This window comes from Castanea sativa, chromosome 12, assembly GCF_040712315.1.
Source record: "Castanea sativa cultivar Marrone di Chiusa Pesio chromosome 12, ASM4071231v1".
In the NCBI taxonomy this organism is placed as follows: domain Eukaryota; kingdom Viridiplantae; phylum Streptophyta; class Magnoliopsida; order Fagales; family Fagaceae; genus Castanea; species Castanea sativa.
Window position 1 is genome coordinate 10,668,023 of NC_134024.1, and position 23,759 is coordinate 10,691,781.

Below are 23,759 nucleotides of genomic sequence, written 5' to 3' on the forward strand. Positions count from 1 at the left end.
AGACATAAGTTTATAAATCAAATAGTAAATAATATCTGATTTGAACGAAATTTAACATGTATGTTAAAAACATAAAGAACATGTAATCCAACAGTTGAGCCCATTTGGTAATGTTGTTCTAGTAACCTTGTTTGTATTTTTTGGAAATACGTGTGGGGTGAAAAAGTGTGTGAAAATACGTGTAATATTATTTAAATATTGAAAACTGTTGTTTAAAGCACGGTAACAAACGAGTCCTTAATTTTCAAAATTCATATTTAATAAAAAGATATATGATAAGATTAGAAGTTAAAAAAAAAAAAAAAGTTTGGACTTTGAACCTTGTCCAAGGTCACTAATTTCCTTTTCATTTCCATTAAAATTAATAAATGAAGTGTCTTTTGTAATAATTCTGTCAATAAATTCACATGTTGGTTGATTAGATTTGCATGATATTCTCTTTGGAATTCACATGTTTATTATGCTAATATGTTTATCTCATCATTGCCAATTGCAATTTATTTGATATATTATGTTCATGTCATTTCCCTCTTGGATGTGTGTGTATCTTCATGCCATCTCCATAGGTGGTATTGAAGGTCATCTATCCCACAATAAAAGGCTTGATGTTTACACCACTTTTAAAGAAAAAGAAAACAAAAATTTTCTAAAACCCTTGGAGGGTATTTTACAACAAAAACTTAAAAGGATTTCAAAAACCTTTTTCTAAAGAAATAAATCACTTTTCCAAAAAAAAAAAATGACAATTTTCACAAAATAATTTTCAAATGGTGCTTGGCCCATGGCTTTAAATCAATTAAGCCCATGGCCCATCAAAAAAAGCTGACGAATCCCCCATCCCCTAAGCACCAATCATTTCATTAGTGTTTTATTTTGCAGTGCTAAGCAATAAACTTCTAATGGAGTGACTAAGTGAGATAGATTTCTTGCACTTAGAATAATTCATCTATGCATGCCTAATTGTATTTTCTCACGTGCAAGTACATAGTATCTTGTATGCTAGTACCTAGTATTTCAAATGTCATGCATTCTCACATGCACACACATTTTCACATGCTCACATGTATACATATCCTGTTGAGGACTCTTTTTTCATGCTACATGACATTACTTCATTGGAAACCCATGCCACATCAACATATTATTGAATTTTGGGTAGATATCCTTTAAGGCCCAAAATAAGCTTATATTTTATCCAACTACATGGATTGGGCTCACATGGCCCATAAGTTACTTATTTCAAGAGGTGGATTCATGGCCCACATTTCCTCTTCATTAATTAGGATCATAACCCACAGCATCATCAACATTAACATATAGATCGAGCTCAAGCAATGAATCAAAGTTCACGACCCATATTACCTCTCTCATATTCATGGAGAGCGGCTTCTCCAACAAAAGCCCATACTTACACAAAATGACAACAAAGCTCAAGGTACGTCATCTCATCTTCGGTTCATGATCCAAGCTCATGAGTCTCTTTGGGGAAACTTTGGGAGTCATGGTTTGGAGAACTAAAAGGTATGTTCAGTAAAGTTCTAGCAGTTTAAAGTTAATAAAAGAAACATGTTGATTGGCCTGTCTTCCATGGTTTTAAAAATTGGTACGGTCAACAAACCGGAATGGAGAGTGGTTCTCGGTTTTATGGTCGGACCGAGGTCGATCAATGGTCGAACCAATGATGTCATAAATAATTATAAAATATAAATGAATAAATTTATAACTAATATTTTAAATAAAAAATTAAATTAAATAATAGTAAAACATTAAACCTTAACTTTAATTTATAAGAAATGATATGTCCACAACATTTTCAGAACATTTTTACAACAAATTCTAAGTGGCAAGTTGTTACTAGTTGTTATTGTTAGGGCAAAAAAGTAATTTTAGTGTTAAGTTCAAATTTGAACTAATAACAACAAATCACTTATGATTTGTTGTGAAAATATTGTAAAAATATTGTGAATATAGCATCTCTCTTAATTTATATATTAGACAACAAAACTTAAGCCCACTACAAAAATTATTATAGTTATTCTTTCATTTTTTAAATAACAAAAAGCCACTAGAGTGAGTAACAATATCATTTCCCAATATTTCTTTTCGAACACATATCTACCATTATTGCTTTACACGTTGACCGTACCACACTCCATTTCTTTTCCACCACATATCTACCTTTAGTCCTTTACACGTTGATACTCTAGTAACTCTCCACCTACCACATATTTTGAAATCTTACATCCACACTTTGTTTTTTGTTTTTGTTATTCATCTTTTCCAACTTCACTGTCCTCTCTAGATTCCAAAAAAAAACTTCATTGTTCTCTCCTGGTTAGGCACTGATATTTTGGTTCTAGTTCATTGTGGCTTGCCGAAATTTGTCCAAAACTAGAGCACATTCTGCCTCCGCAAGGTCATTGTACAGAGAGGTCAAAAAAATGTAAGGGAGGTTCGAAACGGCGGAGCAAATGGCGTCAAGCTCGTCCCTTGAGCTGCAGTACACCACCACTGGGATGCACCAATGGGAAGTTGGGCTTCCTCAATTGTGTCAACTCATATATAGTAAATCTGATATTTCTGGTGTCAATGTGGGTGTCTTAAGCTTCACAGCTGTAGACTTAACAGCATCTTCAAGGTCAAAATCTCTCGTCTTCTTAAATCTGAAACAAAATCTCTTATCTTTTTTATTTTTTATTAGAAACACAGTGGCTGAAGTGTTTATGAACAAAACAACTTAAAGCCAGATTAACCGTACTGGTTTCCGTTTTTTCGGTTAAACCAAAGGTTTTGGTTTTTTCTTAATTTTCGGTTTTTAATAATAATTGGACTAGATTGAGGTTCGGTTCTCGGTTGAACCGATTGAATCGGCCGGTCTGTTTTTTAAAACCATGGTATCTTCTCCAACTCCTTGAACTCTGACGAGTCAGTGTGTAATAGGTAGCATATAGTAAGCCTCTCTTATCAAATAAACACTTAAAATGATAAAACTCTCCACTGCTCTTTGAGTAAAACTTAATACTTGTCATATAACATATACTCAATATCTCTAGCCATCTAAATGCTGATCAAATAACTATTCATTCAATCTCCAGCTGTTCCTATACAAATTTGGAAACCTAATCATATTATTATACATAAATTATATTACTATTTTCAGCTGAAATCCAATAAGTCACAACACAATGAGACATTGACTAGATCTCTAAAGCTTCATTAACTATTAATTAATTATTCTATTACTTATGAAAGATGTATAGTAATATAATTTTGAACCAAAAATATAAATACCCAAAAGAGGAAACATTTCCAGTAGAACACCAATAGAATGTTTAGCACTTAACACCTAGCTAAAAGTGACATCACCTTCTATTTAATGCTTAATCCTAGCAGCTAGCTACTATAACCAAAATAGCAAGATATCCTTAAAATAGATCTTACAATTTTCAGCCAAATTCATGAAATAAATGCTGAATATTTTCCCTAGCAGCTTGACATCATCTAGCTGACTTCATCTACTTCAGCCCCAAGCAACAACTGTCTTATGACAGCTGTGGCATCTTTTTCTGATAGCTAGAATAGCTTTGTCAAAATAATTGTGACAGCTGACCTAACAGCCTTAACATTACTGAATTTCCTTATTTAGCTAAAAACCAAAACCAACTAAAGAAACTATATTTTTTTTGCTAAAATCCTTTCCTTTTTTTGCTGATATTTCCTCCAACTGATATTACCTAAAATAACAATAACTCCTTAAAGCTGAACATACCATTTTTAGTCAAATCCTAGGATAAATTGTCTGAAAATTTATTGCTAACTGTGATAGATTTTGGTTGAGATTCTTTGCTAAGTACCCCTTTAAACTCAACTATAAAAAAATCCCTTCATCAACATACCAAAGCACACCAATAGAGAAGAACAACTCTCTCATAAACTTTTCTATTTTCCCTATCTCTCCAATTGTCTTCTTAAACTCTTAATGAGGTTATGAGCTTCTGAGATATTAGTTTCCTAATTAGAAACTAATTTCTTTAGCCTTTAGCTCACAAATGCCCCTCATATCACTACTCATAAGCCTTTATCCAACATCCAGTAGAAAATCTCAACAACATTGCTAAACAAACTACAAGAGTTACACCGTGTGTAGACCGTAGATTTGTAATTGATTTACGCTCTGTTTGTTTCAGCATCAACATTTTCTAGAAAATTGTTCATTTTTCAAAGAGCATTTTCTAAAAAACTATATCATTTTCCAATGTTTGGTAACGACCTTGAAAATGAGCTTGAAAATGTTTTCTGGTGTTTGGTATGCAAATTTTTATTTTTATTTTTTATATTTCTTGTGTAATTTAAAACATATGTATTATGTAAACCAACTAATGTAATCAATATAAATAATAATAAAAAACCAAGAATGAATTTGGTTTTTATACTAAAATTTTGACAATAGATATAATCAAAATTAGTTGTCAAATTTTCATGATCTCTACCACTCATCTTGCTCATATATATGGACAGAAACGTCCACACACACACACACATACACATACATACATACATACATACATACATACATATATATATATATATATATATATATATATATATATATATATATCAACCATTTGTCTATATACATAAAATTGATAAGGGAATACATCTTTAGTAAGTACAGATAGCAATAATTTTTAGTTGTTTACTTTTTTTGCTGGTATACTAATTGTCTACTATGGTCAACCACAAGTCTTTAATATTACTAAAAATTATATATTCATATAATGTATCTACATAATATATCATCACTATATAATATCTGCATAATGTATCTATCAACGAAAAAGATTATCCTATGTAAAAGCAATTTAGAGCCATATAGGTACTGTGTTTAAAATTTTTGTCTTTTACTTCATTCATTCATTCTTTCTTCTTTTTTATTTTTTATATTTTTATTTTTTTTAGCACTTTTAAAACTTTTACTTGGAATCCATCAAACCAAAAATTTCTTAGAGAAAAAATAAAATCAAGTTTGAAATTCAAAGTAAAGAATTGGGATTTTGGTAGAGAGGAATGAAATAATTATCGCTGCAAATATGTTCTCTTTTGCAAGTTGGTAGAGAGGAATGAAATAATTATTGAGTAATGAGGGAAAAAAAATCTACTCAGAGAACTGTGTTATAAAGGGGAAGAGAAATATGGAGAGAGAGAGAGAGGGAGAGTGAGGGAGAGAGATCTATGGAAAAGGAGAGACCAGAGTTAGTGACAGTGAGAGTGTGAGGAAAGAAAAAGAAAATGGAATAGAGAAAGAGTGAGGGAGCGTACTGTGAGAGAGAGATTGTTTTCCAAAAACTTCTTTTGGAAAACAACCTATAAAAAAAAAATTTATTAGGATTTTTCATTGACTAAAGATAGTTTTTCGTAGACCAGTTTTTTTTGTGCTACCAAACATTGGAAAATGTGAAAAATTACCTTTACATAAAGTTTTTTAACAAAACAAACAGAGCTTAATATTAATTTGGACTTGAAAGTGAATATTGGGTCCATTCACCAACGGCTACATCCAATGATTGAGGCCCAATGTTTTGAAAGATTCAGCTTGTAGACTGATTGTTTAAAATAATGTAATCTTAGCATGGGTTAATTTGACCCACTATGGCCGATGGCCCATCCTCTGGAGAGACAACACCAATTAATGGCCCAATTTGTTTTTAATGAAAATGGCCCAGAAGAGTTTTGAACTGCGAAATAACAGTAACCTTACCTTATGGATGTATAGATATAACCCACTATGGCCGATGGCCCATCCTCTGGAGAGACAACCCCAATTAATGGCCCAATTTATTTTTTAATGAAAATGGCCCAGAAGAGTTTTGAACTCCGAAATAACTATTATCTTAGAAAGGATGGATAGATAAATGTTTGGATTTTTACGATTATTATTTTACAGGAGTTAGTGAATATCAAAAACTTATTACAAGAATAATAATCTTGATCTGCGCGGTAATATCGTTTTGAATCCATTCAATTTGAATTGAAAATTTTTCCATTATATTTATTGTGATTAACCCATTTTTTAGTAGGTTATATATTCACTTATGTCGTTTTCTTAATTTATTTATACATATATAATGCATTTGTTTTTTTTTTTTTGAGGGGTTATATAATGCATTTGTTAGACACAAAAAAATGTCAAAATTATTATTGTTATTATTTAATAGTATATAAAGTATAAAAATCATAATTTTTTTTTGATAATTTAATTTTTTTAATATACAGAACATCCTACTCTTGGCAAAACACGAAATACATAACCAAAAAAAGATGCTAATGTGGAGAGTGAGGCAGAATATAATTACATGCATGCACTATGCAGTAAGTTTTATGTTGTGGACAGGAAATTATGGGTAAAAATTATATTATTTGAAGAAAAAATAAATATTACACTCATCGTTAATTTTGCCATTTTTTTTATACAATATAGAAATTCCACTCTAACTTAATTTAAGTATATACGTGCATAAAACTTCCTTCTAAAAATTTGAACCCTGACTCTTGTCTCTCACACCCCACAAGCTCTTATATTGTGGAGTGACCATCACGCAAAGGTGCATAGTGGTCACTAAATATTTCTGTCATTAAATTATGTAAGTAGTAACAAAACCAAATTTTATTGAAACTTGAAAGCATAAGTTGAAACTCTCTAGAAAAAAAAAAGATTGAAACTTGAAAGCATAAGTTGAAACTCTCTAGAAAAAAAAAAAAATTGAAACCATAAATGACCTACGTTATTCAATACAGTGGGAGAGGTGTTGGGAAAATTGATTTGTTTATGAAAACGTCGACCCCATTTTCTGTATCTAACAGCTGATATATTTATATCATCATTTATAATTGAGAGAGGTCTTAAGAATTTGGATGCATTTTATGGTGTTTAAAACCCACTCTATGCCTTCCATTTCCATATCCCAACAAACAAAAACTAATTAGACAGCACTGAGATAACAACGGTAGGAAAAGGTGACATGGTTGCAGCAGCTGAAGAACATTAAAAAAAAATTCCGAATAGGCAAAGATCCAGATCCCTGGTATGGTGATATTTATTTTTCTTTTATTTGAAATTTCTCTTCACGAATTGTTAGTTTCTTCCCCTAATAATCTTTTGAAACTTAAAATCAACTTTCTCGATTAAAAAAAAAATGATATTGCAAATTATATTTAAAAAAAAAATCAAGAATATAAAAGACTCAGGCATAATGTTCATGAAGCCTAGGCCTAATAAGAAAGTTGGTTAGGGCCTACTACATTGGCCATCATATGAGGATTTTTATCTGAATCCTCTATTCGATAGTTACATCGAGAGAGATTGGATTTGACTCTAAATGTTTGATGTTTCTATTAAAAACGCCAAAAAAATACAAATCAATGGAGCTATAAATCTTTTGGTATGCCATCATGTAAGTTTGATTTTTCAGGAACACTTTTTCTCTCTCGCGTTTTAGAACGATCTATAAGGTTTGCCTCCTTTCCTATAGCATGTGATTCATTGAAACAAAATCCCGTACTTTTTACTTCCTATAATCTCTTTATATATTATATAATATATAAGCAAATGTCCGTTCATAATTCAAAAACTAATATTTATTTTCTCTAAAAAAAACTTAAAAACCTATAATTCATTTTTTATTCATATCCTATATAGCAATTTCCTTTAAAAATCTGGATGCTAATTAGATTAAATAAGGGAACTGTCTTGGGTCCAATACTTTTGTTTATTAGACCTGTTAGAATGCCAACATGTGTCAAACTTTTTCCACATGTTCACATCCTAATGGGTTCCGTGCACAAGTTCACTAAACCCAATCCTTCTCCGTAAATGAGTAACTTGCATTTAAAGCACAAACCATATGGTCCCGTAGTATCAATTAATTTTATTCCTCCAAACAATAAAAATAACAAATAGAATATCAATGTTGATATTTCTAAAGTTGGATCAAGCCCTTATTGAGAAAAATAACTCAAAAAACTTTTCCCTTGTTTTTAATTTGATCCGCTAATTATTAATTGTGTAAATTTAGCATTGATTTAATTCAACTTTAAAATTCAAGCTAATATGATGCCATCTTCCTTTTTTGTTTCGGTAAACTTAAAACAAAAAGAAAGAAAAAAAAAATCTTAAACTTGGGGTTAAAATGTTAGGAGCTTTATAGTTTTATTGATTGGAAATTTCTTATATTTCCAAGACATCCAAGATTCAACTTCTCTCCCCCCCCCCCCCCCCCTTCATTATATATGCTGAATTATTATTATTTTTTTTAAATTGGGGTTAAATTCAAACTGACCCTCAATCTTTTGATTTAACAATAAAAGCCCCTGAATTTTGATTATTCTTTTATTGAAATTCCTATCTCCCTTCCTTGAGAAAAAGCACTAAGAAGAAAAGAAAAGAAAAGAAAGAAAGATTTAATTAAATTTTAATTTAAACAAATTTTTATTAGAATATGTTCTAAAATTATTATTATTTGTTTAAAAATGGAATGCAGGGAGATGAAAATGGAATTGATGGAATAATAAACAATAGAAATTAATTAACTATCTTATCTCTTTATTCTTTGGATACTTCAAAAGAAATGAATATAAAGAACAATAATCTTATTTGGGAGTTGAATGAAAATGAATCTTGTTATGTCACTTCTTTAATAAGATGAGACATTGAAAAATAAAAGGTGCTTATTCGAAAAATAGACACACAAAAAAGTATCATGAGAATTAGTAAAAATTTATTAAAACAGATTTTTTATGGAATTCTTTTTTTTTTTTTTTCACTCTTATTAAACTCCTAAACATGGGAATAAAAATAGAATTCTTTTTCTTTTCATTCTATTTAATGTCTCTTCATTCAAACAAGCTATTAAGGAAAATAGTGTAAAAATTGTCATTTTTTTTAATAAACAGTAATACTTATTAGAGCACATACGAAAATAGTAATATTAGTGTTTTAAACTGGGTTTATAATACATTATATAACCAGAGTATAACTACAAAATGACCTGATTTTTGTAGTTGTAAACTGGAGTTATAAACAGCGGACACTAGACAAACACAATCAATATGGGATAAACATTCCTATTTTTTTTTAGTAAATAGTAATACTTATTAGAACACACATAAAAATAGTAATATTAGTATTTTAAACCAGGTTTCTAATATATTACATAACCAAAGTACAACTACAAAAGGGCCTAACCTTTGTAATTATAGACTGGGGTTATAAGCGGACAGTAAACACACAACCAATGTGGGATAAACATCCCTACTTTTTTTTTTAATAGTAAACAGTAATACTTATTAGAACACACACGCAAATAGTAATATTAGTGTTTTAAACCGGGTTTATAATACATAACCAGAGTACACTAGACACACACATTGAAGATGGGATGTTGACAGCACATTAGCAATCACTTTTCAATAATTTCATTAAGGCTTTACTCTTTGACAAATCTTGGTTCGGTTGGCTTGATTTCAGTGTTTTCCAAACACTCCATGTACATAATCATTCACCCATGTTTCCAAAAAAAAAATTACTAACCCATATTATTTTAAGGTTGATACTTGTTGCATACTCTACATATTATAATTGAAAATATGATTTTAAGTCATGTTTTAAGTGTGGGTTTCAGTTAGTTCAACTGATAAAGTCTCTGATGGTTGTATAAGAGATCTGGGGTTCAATTCCCACCTACACTAAAAACTGATTGATGTCTTGGTCTGATGATAAAGAACTATCATTGAACGGACGCCATAGGTTGAAACTATCTTTAAAAAAAAAAAAAAGTCATGTTTTAAGTTATAATGGACCATGTGTGAAACAAAAACTGCCTTTATTTTAATAACATACTTGATTAAGGAATATATAATGCATATATAATTGAAACCATTGACTTTTTGTTGACTTATTCTAGTGTTGACACATAACAACTTTTGAAAGCCCATATCTCTTAGTATTCTTATTCCTCATCATAATATGTCATTAATAAATAATTTCATATAAAAAATAATAAAAAATAAAACACATATTACTAACTATCACAATTATCAAATTATATAAATAAAATAGAAACAATCGCATTTGCTTAAAAAAATTACTTTGCATTGTACATATTACTTACTAGTTTTTTTTTTTTTGTGGGTGATAAGTAGATTACTTACTAGTTACTATATATATTGCCTTTTATAATTTATTTATTCATTTATTTTAGGTTTGCAATGGGAAAAGGAACTGTGGAGTTAGTTTTAATGCTTTGTTTGGTGGTTGGAATGCTTGTGGGTCAGTCTACCGCGGATGATATGAAACGTTGCTTTGACAATTGCGTCAATAAATGTTTAAGAGGCTTATTATTTACTCGTGTTGGTAATTCTGGCTCGTGCTACCCCAATTGCTCTAACAATTGCCGCATGTATACCGAAGTTTGTATCTTCGGTTGGTGCTTTAAAATAAAAGCTAGATATCTATATTAAAAGCTTTTTTTTTTTGAGAATGTTTATTAAAAGTTGGACTCCAAATTTGGTGAATTCACAAAATGACGAAACATGTATTTTTGCCAAAACCTATAATAATAAATAAAACACGAGTAATCTTTTAGAGTAATGTAAACATACAATACTATATGGCAAACAACGATTTTGTACACGTTATAAATATTGGACACATCATAATGAATTCCTTCAAATACTTCTTTAAAATGATGCTTCCTTTTCTTTTTTTTGGTAAGCCTGGAGAAATTTTATTAACTACGAAAATGAAGAGGAGCAAAAATGCTCATGCAAAGTGCCCACAGCATCAAGGCTAACCAACAGCGCCACATCAGCTTGGGGATTGATAAATTACAAAATCTTGAGAAAGTAAAGCACCTCTCCTAGCAAGGGCATTGGCGCACTTGTTTGCCTCCCTATAACAGTGTTGGACTTGAACTCTTGGAATTTTCTGCAACCCCTCTTTGCAATCAGCCAGGATGACATCGTTACTATTCGAATTCCCCTCATTTTTTTTGAAGCATGTCAACCACTATCTTAGCATCCTGCTCAATCAAAACATTAGGAAGACATAAATCAATACAAAGCTTGAGCCCATCCCAAATGACCCACAACTCAGCCGTAATACTAGTGGTATGTCCAATAGCTCTGGCATAGCCACTTACCCAATCTCCATGAGAGTTTCGGATGATACCGCCTCCACCTGCTCTACCTAGGTTGCCCATTGAGGAACCATCAGTATTCGGCTTAACCCAATCATTTGGGGGAGGGAACCACCGCACTTGAATGGGGATTATGGAACGCCTCACCCTGTCGTTCGGTCCAAGGTATGCAAATTCAGCAACTTTAGTTAGCGTCTCTATCATTAAAGAGCTGTAAGTGTTGTGGTTATTGAATGTCACCCGGTTCCGCTCAAGCCAAAGAGTCCAAACACCAAAAAAAAAAAAAACAATACCCCATCTAATACCTGAAGCTGATTTCTAATGTGAATTGCAATTCAGTCTAGCCAATCCGGAAGAGTTGCATCATAAAATAAATTCTGATGGAGGGGAGGAGGAAAAGAATCCCAAAAAGCACGAGCTTGTGGACAATCCCTCAAAAGTATTAAATAATTGATTCTGAAGTTATACCACATAAAGGGCAGGAATGTCTTGGAAAAAATGGTTTTGCATCTCATACAAAACACACAGTGAAAGCAACAAACACAGATCTACTTCATTCATAAGAGATAGCATGTAACCTTGAATTCTAGAATAAAGAATAGAAAGCGTACCTTAATGCAGTAAAATTCAAAACCAAGACTTGAGAATACCTTTAATCTTCATCTCAATTCCATATGGTGCTCAAGAAGTGTGGTCTCTCAATTAGTCTTTATGTACGTTGATTCTCAAATAAAAATCATTCTTTTCTTCTTGAAGAGAAAAACTATTTTATTTCTTTTCATCGCACGTACATTCTAACTACCTTGGTAGTTACTTTATTTAGTAACTCTTATTAAATAAAAATTGATTATCTAATTGGGTTAGCCTTTTAGGCCTACCCAATTGGGCTTTAATTTGTGGCTTGAGATGGGACTAAAGGGAACAAATAAGACTCTAGCTCTAATGAGCCTTGGACTTTTCTATCAACTCTTGACAAGTCCAAAGTTATCATTAATTATATTTAATACCACTATATAAATATAATTGCACTCTAGGCTTTATTAATAAATTATATCCCAAGACTCTAATAATATCAGTTGACCCCTCCATGAAATATCCATAGTGAACAAAGTCATAATAAACTGTCACTTTGTAAACAACTATTTTATCCTTGAGTACCCAATTTAATATTTTAGTTATTCACATTTATTGAAATCCAATTTCAATAAATATAAGTTTTAGTAACTCCTTAATAAAGTAGGTACCCTGAATAACCAGTTTCTATTAAACTTATCTCAAGAGGATATTTCGTGTCTCTACAAAAAGAGATTATAGAATCCATCTTGAGAATATGTGTTCCCTCAACACTATGTGTAGTTACCCAACATATTGAGGTTTTGACCGTGAATATTAGATTTCACTCCTGATATATCAAAATAACCTACATTTCATGATCGGATTCACTACCCTCTCAGGATTAAGAGTTTATGAAATTAGAAGTTGTGAGATTAATTATTCGGATGACAGTTATTGATTGAATAATTAATCTCACAGCGTTCCAGTTTAATATGTCTTAACTCTTAAAACACATCAACACATCAATTAGAAGTCTCCACTTCCTTGATAAAGACAAATCATCTTAGTTGATGTGTTAAAGTCTTCACAGATAAAACACCCAATTTCATCACCGATCACGAATTACATTTTGAGTTTACAAGGAACTTATGACTTACATCTTTTGTAACTAAATCATATAAATCACATACAATGTATCTCATGGACTATGATAATGTCCTATTAGTTGATTTATAAATAGTCTCATATAATTAAACAATTTAATTATTTATAACAAGCCAATAAATTGGATTTTAGGGCACAAACCCTAACAGAATAAGGAATGCTTAAGCCCCTGGCAGCAAGTACCTTTCTAACAAGTATACTATTATGAAGACATTGCCATAAACATCGTATTTTGGGCAAGGCGGCTGACTTCCAAACCCAATTACTTGAAAAGATCTTATGATGGTGAATCTCTTTGTCCATAACCGCAAGCTTGTATGCTTCTTTAAGATAAAAATCACAATTTGGCGAAGAAAACCATGAAAGCCAATCCATACTAGCTGCTGCCATAGGGAAGGGGGTGGCTTTTATTTTTTGTTTAATAGTGAAAGGGATAGGAAAGGATAAAGCCTCAAGGTTCCAAAACCCCGCTTGATAAACATCTTTTATAAGAAGAGAATCCTCTCCTCTTTGAAATGGACCTGCTACCAAGCCTCTCAAGGCCCCATCATTCAACCACTTATTATTCCAAAAGGAAAGGGAGCTTTCCATACCTATTATCCATTTAACTCCTCTCTTGAAGACTACCACTCCTTTGTTAAGAGCTATACAAGTAGGAGAGCAAGTCCTGGGCTTGAAAAGGTTCTACCTTCTTCTATTAGTGTACTTGTGAGCAAGGACACGGACCCATAGGGATTCTCTATCCTTGTGAAACTGCCAATCGAGCTTGGCTAGTAGAGCAATGTTCCTTGGCTGATTGCAAACCCAAGCTGCCATCACTTTTAGCTTTAGTGATTTTTTTTCTAGCCAACTAAGTGAAGTTTCCTTTTGTTTTCCGTTGCACCCCAAATGAAAATTGCAGCATAATTTGTCAACGCTTTGAGTAATTTTGGAAGGCAGTGCCATACATTGCATGGTGTAATTTGGTATTGTGGAAAGGGTTGCTTGTGTCAACACTAACCTCCCCGCAAAAGACAGCAGATGGGTTTTCCAACCTGCTAGACGGCTTTGAACATGCTCAACCACATTCCCAAAGTCCTGAGGGATCGTTGTATGCTAAAATATTACATAATTCCTCTCGTCTTTGCTGTGCAACATTTGGCGAGAAGAAGACCCGAGATTTTCCATCACTAACCTTTTGTCCAGAAAGACCACAGAAGGTATCTAGCACATCCCGAACAGCCCTACAATTCTTAATATCTGCCTTAGCAAAAAGCACAAGATCGTCTGCAAAAAAAAAAAGATGGGAAAAAGTCACCCCACCCTAGAAGCCGAGATAGGGTCCCACAACTTAGCTTCACATTTTTTAGAAATAAGAGCCCTCAATACTTCCATACATATGAATAGATAAGGAGAAAGGTGGTCCCCTTGCCTTATGCCCCTAGAAGGTTGAAAAGGGTCCAATGCATCCCCATTGAAAAGCATAGATACGGTGGAGGAAAAGACACAACTCATGATAAGCGAGATAAAGCGGCTCGGAAACTTATAAAGGGAGAGAGTGTCTCTAATGAAGCTCCACTCAAGGCGATCATAAGCTTTTTCCAAATCAATTTTAATTGCCATGCATCCTTCCCTACCTTTCTTCTTTGACATGGGATGGATTAACTCTTGCACAATGATTACATTATCCACACCCATCCGTTTAGGGAGAAAAGCTATTTAGAGGGGGGAAATTAAATAGCTCAATGCTGGGTGGATGCGGGTCACGATTAATTCAACGATGACCTTATAACCGTGTTGCATAAATAGATGGGGCGATAATTACTGAGAGATTCTGGGTTGTTGCATTTGGGAATGAGAGTTCGGTTAAGGTACTCAAGAATTTTACCAGTAATAAAGACTTGTTTAATTTCAACCTTGACCGAATTCCCCACAACCAACCAGAAGCGGTGGAAAAAACCTGCATGGAGTCCATCAGGTCCAGGGGCTTTATAAGGCTTGAGGGATCGCAAAGCATCAAATATTTCCCCATCTGTGACAGGAAGGTCAAGCTTGATTATATCCTCAACTTTTAAGCTACATCTCTAAAAGGGGGGTTGCCAATCTCTCCAAGTGGCACAATCATGAGAAGTAGTGAAAAGATCCTTAAAACCTTGCCGGATGAAATCAACTATCTCTTGCTCCCCATTCAGCCAACTTCCTGATCGATCTTTCATGCTAGTGATTCGATTTCTTCTTCTCCAAATTAGAGTTGAATTATGAAAGATGGCCATATTTCTATCCCCCTCAACCACCCATGTAATTCTAGCTTTCATTCTCCAAAATTCTGCTTCTAAATTTTCTATGTTAGACAGCTCTTGAAGCAGGGACTTCTCAAGATCAATCAGAAAATTACTTGGATTAATCCTTAATGCCGTTTGCACCCCTTTAACTGTGCCTCACCGGAGGTGACTGCAGCTTTTGGTTTTGAAGTAGCAGCGTCAAGCGTCTTGTAGAATTCCTCTGGAAGAGGACCAGGTCGGTGCAGAGGGACATGCTTAGGAACTGGAGCATTATTCTCGATGATCTCACATTCATAGTCATCGGGAACACCCCATGGATCCCACTCTGCAATCCAACACAATGCAGAAAACAAATCATAACAAATTAAATTTAATCGCTCATCATGAATAACAAATGCAAATTAGAGGTGATAGGCTCCATCATTTTAAGAAAAGGTTAATCAAATATTTTAATAAATAAACTCACAAATAAGTTGGCCCCAATAGGACACTTGATAGGCAAGGCTAAAGTACCCTTAGATGGTCTAATTTGACTGGACCCAGAAGCAAACAGATAGATGCTAGTGATCCAGACTTTAAAGCAACATACTATTAACGATTTGGTATACTACAAGGAATAAGCCAATTTATTGAACACACAGTTATCACAGGCAAGTACATTGATCAGTAACAATATATTGTCACCTATTCAAGCAGAACCTCTGCAGAAAACTAATCTAACCCTTTGTGACTAAGTCCAAAAATTTGGATTTATCCAAATCCTTGTGTTAATTACAATGCCACAAACCCTCAGGGTTTAAGATTTTGTTCCAAATAAAACGTGACTTCAATTTCTAGCTAAATATCAGTCATTCATCAAATGGAATTGAGTAGGATACCTGAGTGATGAGTCACTCACTAGTTTCCAACTAGGAGGTTAATAAAGACTCTAGCAATGAATAATTGAGATTATAGAGAAGCTTTTCCACTTAATTCAATCTAACTGCAAAACAATATAATCACAGAGCAACAAAGAGGAGCTTCTCCACTTAATGCATTTAAAGTGTATCATCAGCAAATTAAAAGTAAGATAAAATACACAAAACTCGAAAATGCCCCCCTAAGTCCTAGAAACAGATGCTATAAATTTTGGATTTCCCCTTAACTTTGATATTTTTCCAAAACCTTGCACGAATCTTCTCATCAAGAACATTGATTCCTGATAAGACCATCTGAAGATGAAGCCAGAGCCCCATCCCAATTTGCTTTACAATCATCAACATGTTTACATAGAAAACAGCAGATTGTTTGAGATGAACACCAAACTAGGCCATCAAACCAAATCCATTCACCAGGGGCCAAGATAAAACTTAGAAACTCTCTTAAGAGATTCTATCCAAATCAGCCATCAACTTTCATTGAATTTGCAATCTGAAGAAAGAAAATGATATTGCTCTTTCTCCTCTCAACTACCTTAGCTTAGTTGTGCATTTAACTTTAAATTATTGTCCCAAACTAGCACTTCTTCTCTTCGCTATAATTTGAAGGAACTGTTATATCAGGACAGGAAGGTTATGGAATTATTATACAATCAAAATGCATTCAACTCAAACATTCTTACAATTCTATGGTGCTTAACTTAATTTCTGAGAAAATACCAGAAATCCTTCATCCATTGCTTCACATTCTAGAACAAGGAAATAACTCACTTAAAGGCACATTTCCAATTCTTAAGTTGCAAAAGACCTTGCTTTACAAACTAAAACTCCTACCCAGTTGCACACTTTTTGTATAACTGACTTAAACGGTACTTGCTTCTTCAGTCCTTCCACAAGAATGGGTGGAGGTGAGATCATAGGTTCATAACCCATTGGGTGCGTGTGCAACTTGCCAATCAAAAACTAATCCTTTCTCTCCTCATTTATCTCTTCATTGTCTTCAACCTAGTCATTACTCATGACCAAACTGAAAAATTAAGGACGAACAAATTCTTTATGAACCTAATGTAACCATCAGGCTTAGCCTGTACACTCTTTTTCATTGATATAATAATTAAAAAAAACAACAAAATACATAAAGCTCACACTTTTCATTTACTTTCCCTCATTTTCTACCATCCTCTAAACAACTGAACAGAAAATGAAAAAGAACCAATACAAATCAGAATAGAACAATAATTTCCAGCTTAAGTTTTAGCTCTAAAAGTCCAATATCCCACATTGCAAGACAATCTAAAAAACACCTTCCCCCAATTAATCTCTAATTTATGTTCATCTCTCACTCCCATTTTCTCAGAACCCAAACAATTCACAAACTAATTTTCATCCTCTTTTCCTTTCTCAGCAATTAAATAAACCAAACCACACACCAAAACAACAAAACAAATTACACTCCACCTTAAGTTTCAGCTCTCAAAGTCCCAATGCCCCACATTGCAAAACAATCTAAAAACCCCATCCCCCCAAATACCCATTTTCCTCTTCTTTTCTTCCCCCCCATTTTCCCACCACCCAAACACAACACAGACTAATCTTCATCCTCATCAACTAACCGTTCCTTTTCCTCAATAACTTCAACAAACCACACACCAAAATAATAAAATAAAAAAAAACAAACAAAAATCCAAGAAATTCAACACAAACAAAAGAAGGTATTAGTAGTACGTACCGATCATCTTGCCAATGAGAGTGAGTTCATCTTGAGCCTCCTCGATGAGCTCCTCGACCTGGCCACAACCGAGCTTCTTCTCGATGAGCTCCCAGTCGGTCTCTTCCTGACACACCTTGAGCCTGTGGCTGGTGAAGCTCTCCACGGCCTTTCTGTAACCCTCGTCCTCCGGCACCGCCTTGATCTCCTTCAGAGTTTTGGTGTACAAACCGATCAGAACCTCTCGCGCGTTCGGCACCACCTCCAGACCCACGATCCCAGTCGTCTCTTTCACCTTCGCCAATAATGGCCGTCCGATCGCCCGCAGGAACATCCTCGTTTGTAAACTTGTGTTTTGTACCTAACCAACTGTCTCCGGTGGTAGTGTGTGTGTGTGTGTGTGTTTGGTTTTTGATGTGAGAGAGAAAGAGGGAGAAATTGGGCGAGTGAGAGAGTGTTGGGAGAGGTTGTGGACTGGTCCGGTTCGGTTGGATTTTTACTGTGACTGCACTACACGCTCTTACTCTTTGCCACCTCATAATTGACCTCTTAAATATAGAAAAAATAAAAACTTTAATTTTAATTTTTTTTTAAAAACAACCCACATTTTACCAAATTAATCCCAAAAGAAATTGTGCAAAAATCCATTTTGCTGTGATAAGTCGGCAATCATGTAGATTAGGAGAAATTATACAGTTCTCTGTTGGATTATATTACTTGTCTATCATTCTACTAAAAGACTCTCATTTGTTTAAAATCTCTGAGTCAATAATCAATTTTTATTTTAAAAAAAAAAAATTTAACTCAGCAATTATAAACATGTGGAAGTCTTTTAGTGGAATGGTAGACTACTTCACTTAGACACAATTGAACCTAGCTTTATAAATGCCTATTTTAGATATGATTTGAGATAATGATAAATAAAATAAAATAAAAATTGTTGAGGAAATTGTTTAATGAAACTTAGTATAAAATAAATAATCTGATATGAAGTGTTTTGAAAAAAAAAAAATTTGTGTGTGTGTATATATATTCTTATGCTAAAATAAACCAAATTTTATTTTCATGAATTGATAAATGTTTTTTTAGGAACGTAATTTTTTGAATAACTTTTGTGCTACAAGTTCTATACTGAGTCCTTCTATACTGTTTAGTCTTAACCATTAATAAGTGCCTGTTTGGTTGGGCTTTTAGGACCCAAAACGTAGCTATTACATAAAGTTGGCAGTGGCTGGGCGTTTGGTGAAGCCTAAACGCAAATTTTAGATAAAAGTTGCGTTTTAAGGCAAAGGCAAAAACGTTGATTTCTGAAATGGTGGTCTGAAGGTCCATATCTCAAACGCGCATCAACGTTTTCAGCTCAACGGATAGCTGAGACCTAAAATTACCGAATCACCCTCTCAATCTTCTTCCTCTTCTTCTGCTTTCTTCATCTTCTTCTTCGTCTTCTCTGCTTCTTCCTCTTCTTCTGCTTCGTTCGTCTTCTTCTTCGTTCATCTTCTTCTTCGTCTTCTTCTTCGTCTTCTCTGATCTGTGTGTGTGGGTGTGTGGGTGGGTGGGTGGGTGTGTGTGTCTTCGTCTTCTTCTTCGTCTTCTCTGCTTCTTCCTCTTCTTCTGCTTCGTTCGTCTTCTTCTTCGTTCATCTTCTTCTTCGTCTTCTCTGATCTGTGTGTGTGGGTGTGTGGGTGGGTGGGTGGGTGTGTGTGTCTGGAGGAACTGAAGATAAGAAGATCAGGAGATAAGGATGAACAAAAGATGTGGGGGAGAAAAAAGTGAAAGAAAAAAAAAGAAAAAAAGACCAGGAGATAAGGACGAACAAAAGATGTGAAGGAGAAAAAAGTGAAAGAAAAAAAAAAAGAGTTTTTGGGTTTGGTTATGCAACGTAGAAGAAAATATAATGAGTAGGAACACAAATTATTTTACAATTTTTTTTTTTTAAAGTTGTGATGTTATAGAGTATGTAGTGGAGAAAAAATTATGGGTACTAGAACAACTTATTTAAAAGATAAGTGTTAATAAAATTTTATTTTACAAAGATTAATTTTAAATTAGTATTGTGAAAATATTGTGACATTTTATTATATCTCTAAACTTTTTAAGTTAGTACTATTTTTTTTATAGAAAAAAATAGTACTATAGACATAATATTTTTATAACAATTTCATAATAAAGTTTACATAGTAAGTTGTTATTAGTACTCATCTAGACCTACTAGTGACATTTTTTTCCCCCTACTATTAACAACTTGTTATATAAACTTTATTGTGAAATTTTTGTGAAAATATTGTGTCCATAACTTGCATTAAAAGAGATAATTAAAACAAAAAATTCTTTTTATATAGACATTGTCCTTTTTAGTAATTTACCCTTCAAACTGCCACTTTTATAAGTGCTAGCCAAACACTAAGTTTTTTCAAAAAACACTTTTTAACAGTTTTTACCAAACACTCAGCTTTTAAAAAAATCACTTTTTCATTATGCACTTTTTAAAAACTCAACTTTTTCATTATGCACTTTTTCAAAAAGCCCAACCAAACTCACCCTAATAAGGTTTGTGGCCTTGTGGCCCATCGCACAAATTTCTAAATCAACCCGAAATTTTACATAGTTTAACAATTTAAAGGTTCAACCATCAATTTTTAATTATTTAGGAAACAATAATTTAATAAGGTTAGTGACACGAGAAATTTCACATTTGTTTACCATAATTGTTAAAGGTGGTATGTTTTGATTAAAGTTCAATAAAAGAAGTATAAATAATGGATGTTTATCAAATTATATTGTACGAATCACAACCTATCATCTTAATAAATTATATATATTAGTAATATTAACATTGCTCCTCTAGAGGAAAGCATCCTCTCATATGGTTGGGAAATTAGTTGTGATTCTAAACTTGTTGATCAATGGTTAAATAAAAATTTTACTCAGTGTTGACTATTGAACCACCAACAGTAGAGTTTGAGGCCCTATTACTCTTTTTTTTTTTTTGTTGTTGAGAAATGAGGCCTTATTACTCAAATCTCTAATTTTTGTTATATTTTTCCAAACCCATATTTCTTTCGTACCAAGCCAAAGTTTTACGTAGTTTAATATTTGAATGTTCTAATACTATTTTGGAAACAATAAGTTAACAAGTTTAGTGATAAAAACACATTACATTTTTTACCACAACTTTTAAGGTGGTATATTATGATTAAAGTTCTTTAAAAGTGATATTAATAGTGGATGTTTGTCAAATTATAATTGTACTAATCACAACTTTTCACCTTAATATATTATGAATTTTTTTAAAAATAATTCTAGCATCGCTCGTCCAGATAAAGCATCCCCTCGTAGTAATAAAATAAATATTAGTATTCTATAAAGGTAAAATATGAAGTTCTCTACGAAAAAAAAATATATTTAAACAATTAGTATCTATCAGTCTTTTAATTCACGTTAATGTATGAATGGTTGAACAATAGGGCTCAAATGATAAGCCAATGATATTGATAAATATTTTTATCTTTTTGGCAGTATTTGATGTCTTGGACTTGAACTCCATCTTCCTTACTAATCTAAACATACAAAATGTATTGTTGTGCTCATAGCAACCACTATATTTTCTATAAAAAAAAAAGTACAAAGCTAAACATTTATTTTCTTGTAAATATGATATCATTTTGTTAAAAAATGAATTGTTATTCTTATTTCATGTGATGAGATTTTAAATAATGGGTCATGCTAATGAATGCTCTTAGGTCATTGGTTAACAATCCATTTTATGAAAGTTTGGAAAATGAAAAAAACTGTCAAAAAATTAATTGCTTTTCTTTCTTTCCCCACAAAAACTTTATTTAAATAGATTATTAAACAATGTCCTAAGGGTATTCGTTAGCATTTCCCTTAAATAATATGACATTGTTAAAAATGGGTATACAAAAAAGATTCCTCAATCATGATCCCAATGTCATGTGCTGAGAGCGAACACTAATGCAAATATAGTTATTTTCAAAACCCATAAATAGTAAAATTAAAAATAATAAATTAATCCATAGAATTAGAAACTTAAATCTAAATAACATCACCCTAACGCTCTGTTTGTTTCAGCATCAACGTTTTCTGGAAAATGGTTCATTTTTCAAAGAGCATTTTCTGGAAAACTATATCATTTTCCAGTGTTTGGTAACTGTAAGTGCACAATTGTACCCAGTCCTAAAAACAAGTGTTGGGCTCGGGCCCAATGAGTCTTATACAATAAACTTGTAGAGAATGGATTTGAAGTCTAGGTTCGGGATGTTGGAAGTTTGATTAGCAGACTAAAGTACCACAATCTAAACAAAAGGTAAACAAAAATGACAAAGAGATCTCCTCGGACGTAAGCCGAGGACAATGTGTGCATATATATTCTCTTTCTATGCCAAAGTTTACAATTCTTAGTTCCTATTTTCTCTCAGTAGAAAGTGCAGAGATCCCCCTCTTCTTTCCTCTTTCGTTTCCTTATATATTTCTTCTTCACTGGTTCATCCACGTGTCATACAAATCTTTCCCCTAGATACTTGTCCCATCCATCACCTTTTTGAAGTCTTCAAATAATAGCAGGGAGGCTGAATCCTACTGTTCAGAGGTCATTTCCCCATTAATGTGGCCAGGGAGGTAAATGCAGGACCTTTAATGGGGTGGTAGTAGCTTTTTCCTTAGATATTTCTCATGTGTCTCTGCTTCTAAAGGGTGCTTGGATCAACCTCTTACCCACCAGTTCTTCTAGAGTTCTGCCTCTAACCCATTTAGCAAGTCCTAGGGTCATTGCTGGACCTGTCCGAGAAGACACTCCTCCTCGGACAACTTCTCAGACCACTACAATGCGGATTGACTTGTGGGCCTAGAGGCCCTAATCAAAACAGACTGGTACTAACCGGTCAAACCCAAAACCCAAACATTTATTCGAGAGTTTTTACCCCCACAGTAACGACCTTGAAAATGAGCTTAAAAATATTTTCTGGTGTGTTGGTATGCAAATTTTTATTTTTATTTTTTATATTTCTTATGTAATTTAAAACATATATATTATGTAAACCAACTAATGTAATCAATATAAATAATAATAAAAAAACCAAGAATGAATTTGGTTTTTATACTAAAATTTTGACAATAGATACAATCAAAATTAGTTGTCAAATTTTCATGATCTCTACCATTCATCTTGCTCATATATATGGACAGAAACGTCCACACACACACACATACATACATACATACATACATACATACATACATACATATATATATATATATATATCAACCATTTGTCTATATACATAAAATTGATAAGGGAATACATCTTTAGTAAGTACAAATAACAATAATTTTTAATTGTCTACTTTTTTTGTTGGTATACTAATTGTCTACTATGGTTAACCACAAGTCTTTAATATTACTCAAAATTATGTATTCATATAATGTATTTACATAATATATCATCACTATATAATATCTGCATGATGTATCTATCAACGAAAAAGATTATCCTATGTAAAAGCAATTTAGAGCCATATAGGTACTGTGTTTAAAATTTTTGTCTTTTACTTCATTCTTTCATTCTTTCTTCTTTTTTTATTTTTTATATTTTTTTAGCACTTTTATGTGCAAAAAAAAACTTCTACTTGGAATCCATCAAACCAAAAATTTCTTAGAGAAAAAATAAAATCAAGTTTGAAATTCAAAGTAAAGAATTGGGATTTTGGTAGAGAGGAATAAAATAATTACTGCTGCAAATATGTTCTTTTTTGCAAGTTGGTAGAGAAAAATGAAATAATTATTGAGCAATGAGGGAAAAAAATCTACTTAGAGAACTGTGCTATAAAGGGGAAGAGAAATATGGAGAGAGAGAGAGAGAGAGAGAGAGAGAGAGAGAGAGAGAGTGAGGGAGAGAGATCTATGGAAAAGTAGAGACCAGAGTTAGTGACAGTGAGAGTGTGAG

The 23,759-nt window shown here is 32.8% G+C and overlaps 1 protein-coding gene across 1 annotated transcript; it reads right to left on the reverse strand.

Moving 5' to 3' along the window:
* Nucleotides 1–12,972: 12,972 nt before the first annotated feature.
* On the reverse strand, nt 12,973–18,315 carry LOC142619162 (putative NADH dehydrogenase [ubiquinone] 1 alpha subcomplex subunit 5, mitochondrial). The gene is made up of 2 exons (XM_075792241.1): nt 17,819–18,315; nt 12,973–15,497 (listed from the first exon to the last, which is right to left on the reverse strand). Exons 1-2 carry the CDS (start codon nt 18,129–18,131, stop codon nt 15,298–15,300), a joined length of 513 nt encoding a protein of 170 aa, XP_075648356.1. The 5' UTR covers nt 18,132–18,315; the 3' UTR covers nt 12,973–15,297.
* Nucleotides 18,316–23,759: the final 5,444 nt, after the last annotated feature.

What these genes read in the sequence shown, in the direction of transcription:
- LOC142619162 (XM_075792241.1), bottom strand. Translation starts at nt 18,131, where the DNA reads ATGTTCCTGCGGGCGATCGGACGGCCATTATTGGCGAAGGTGAAAGAG. An exon ending in TCTCATTGGCAAGATGATCG is followed by an intron (nt 15,498 to 17,818) that starts GTACGTACTACT and finishes GTTGGATTGCAG; the next exon opens with AGTGGGATCCATGGGGTGTT.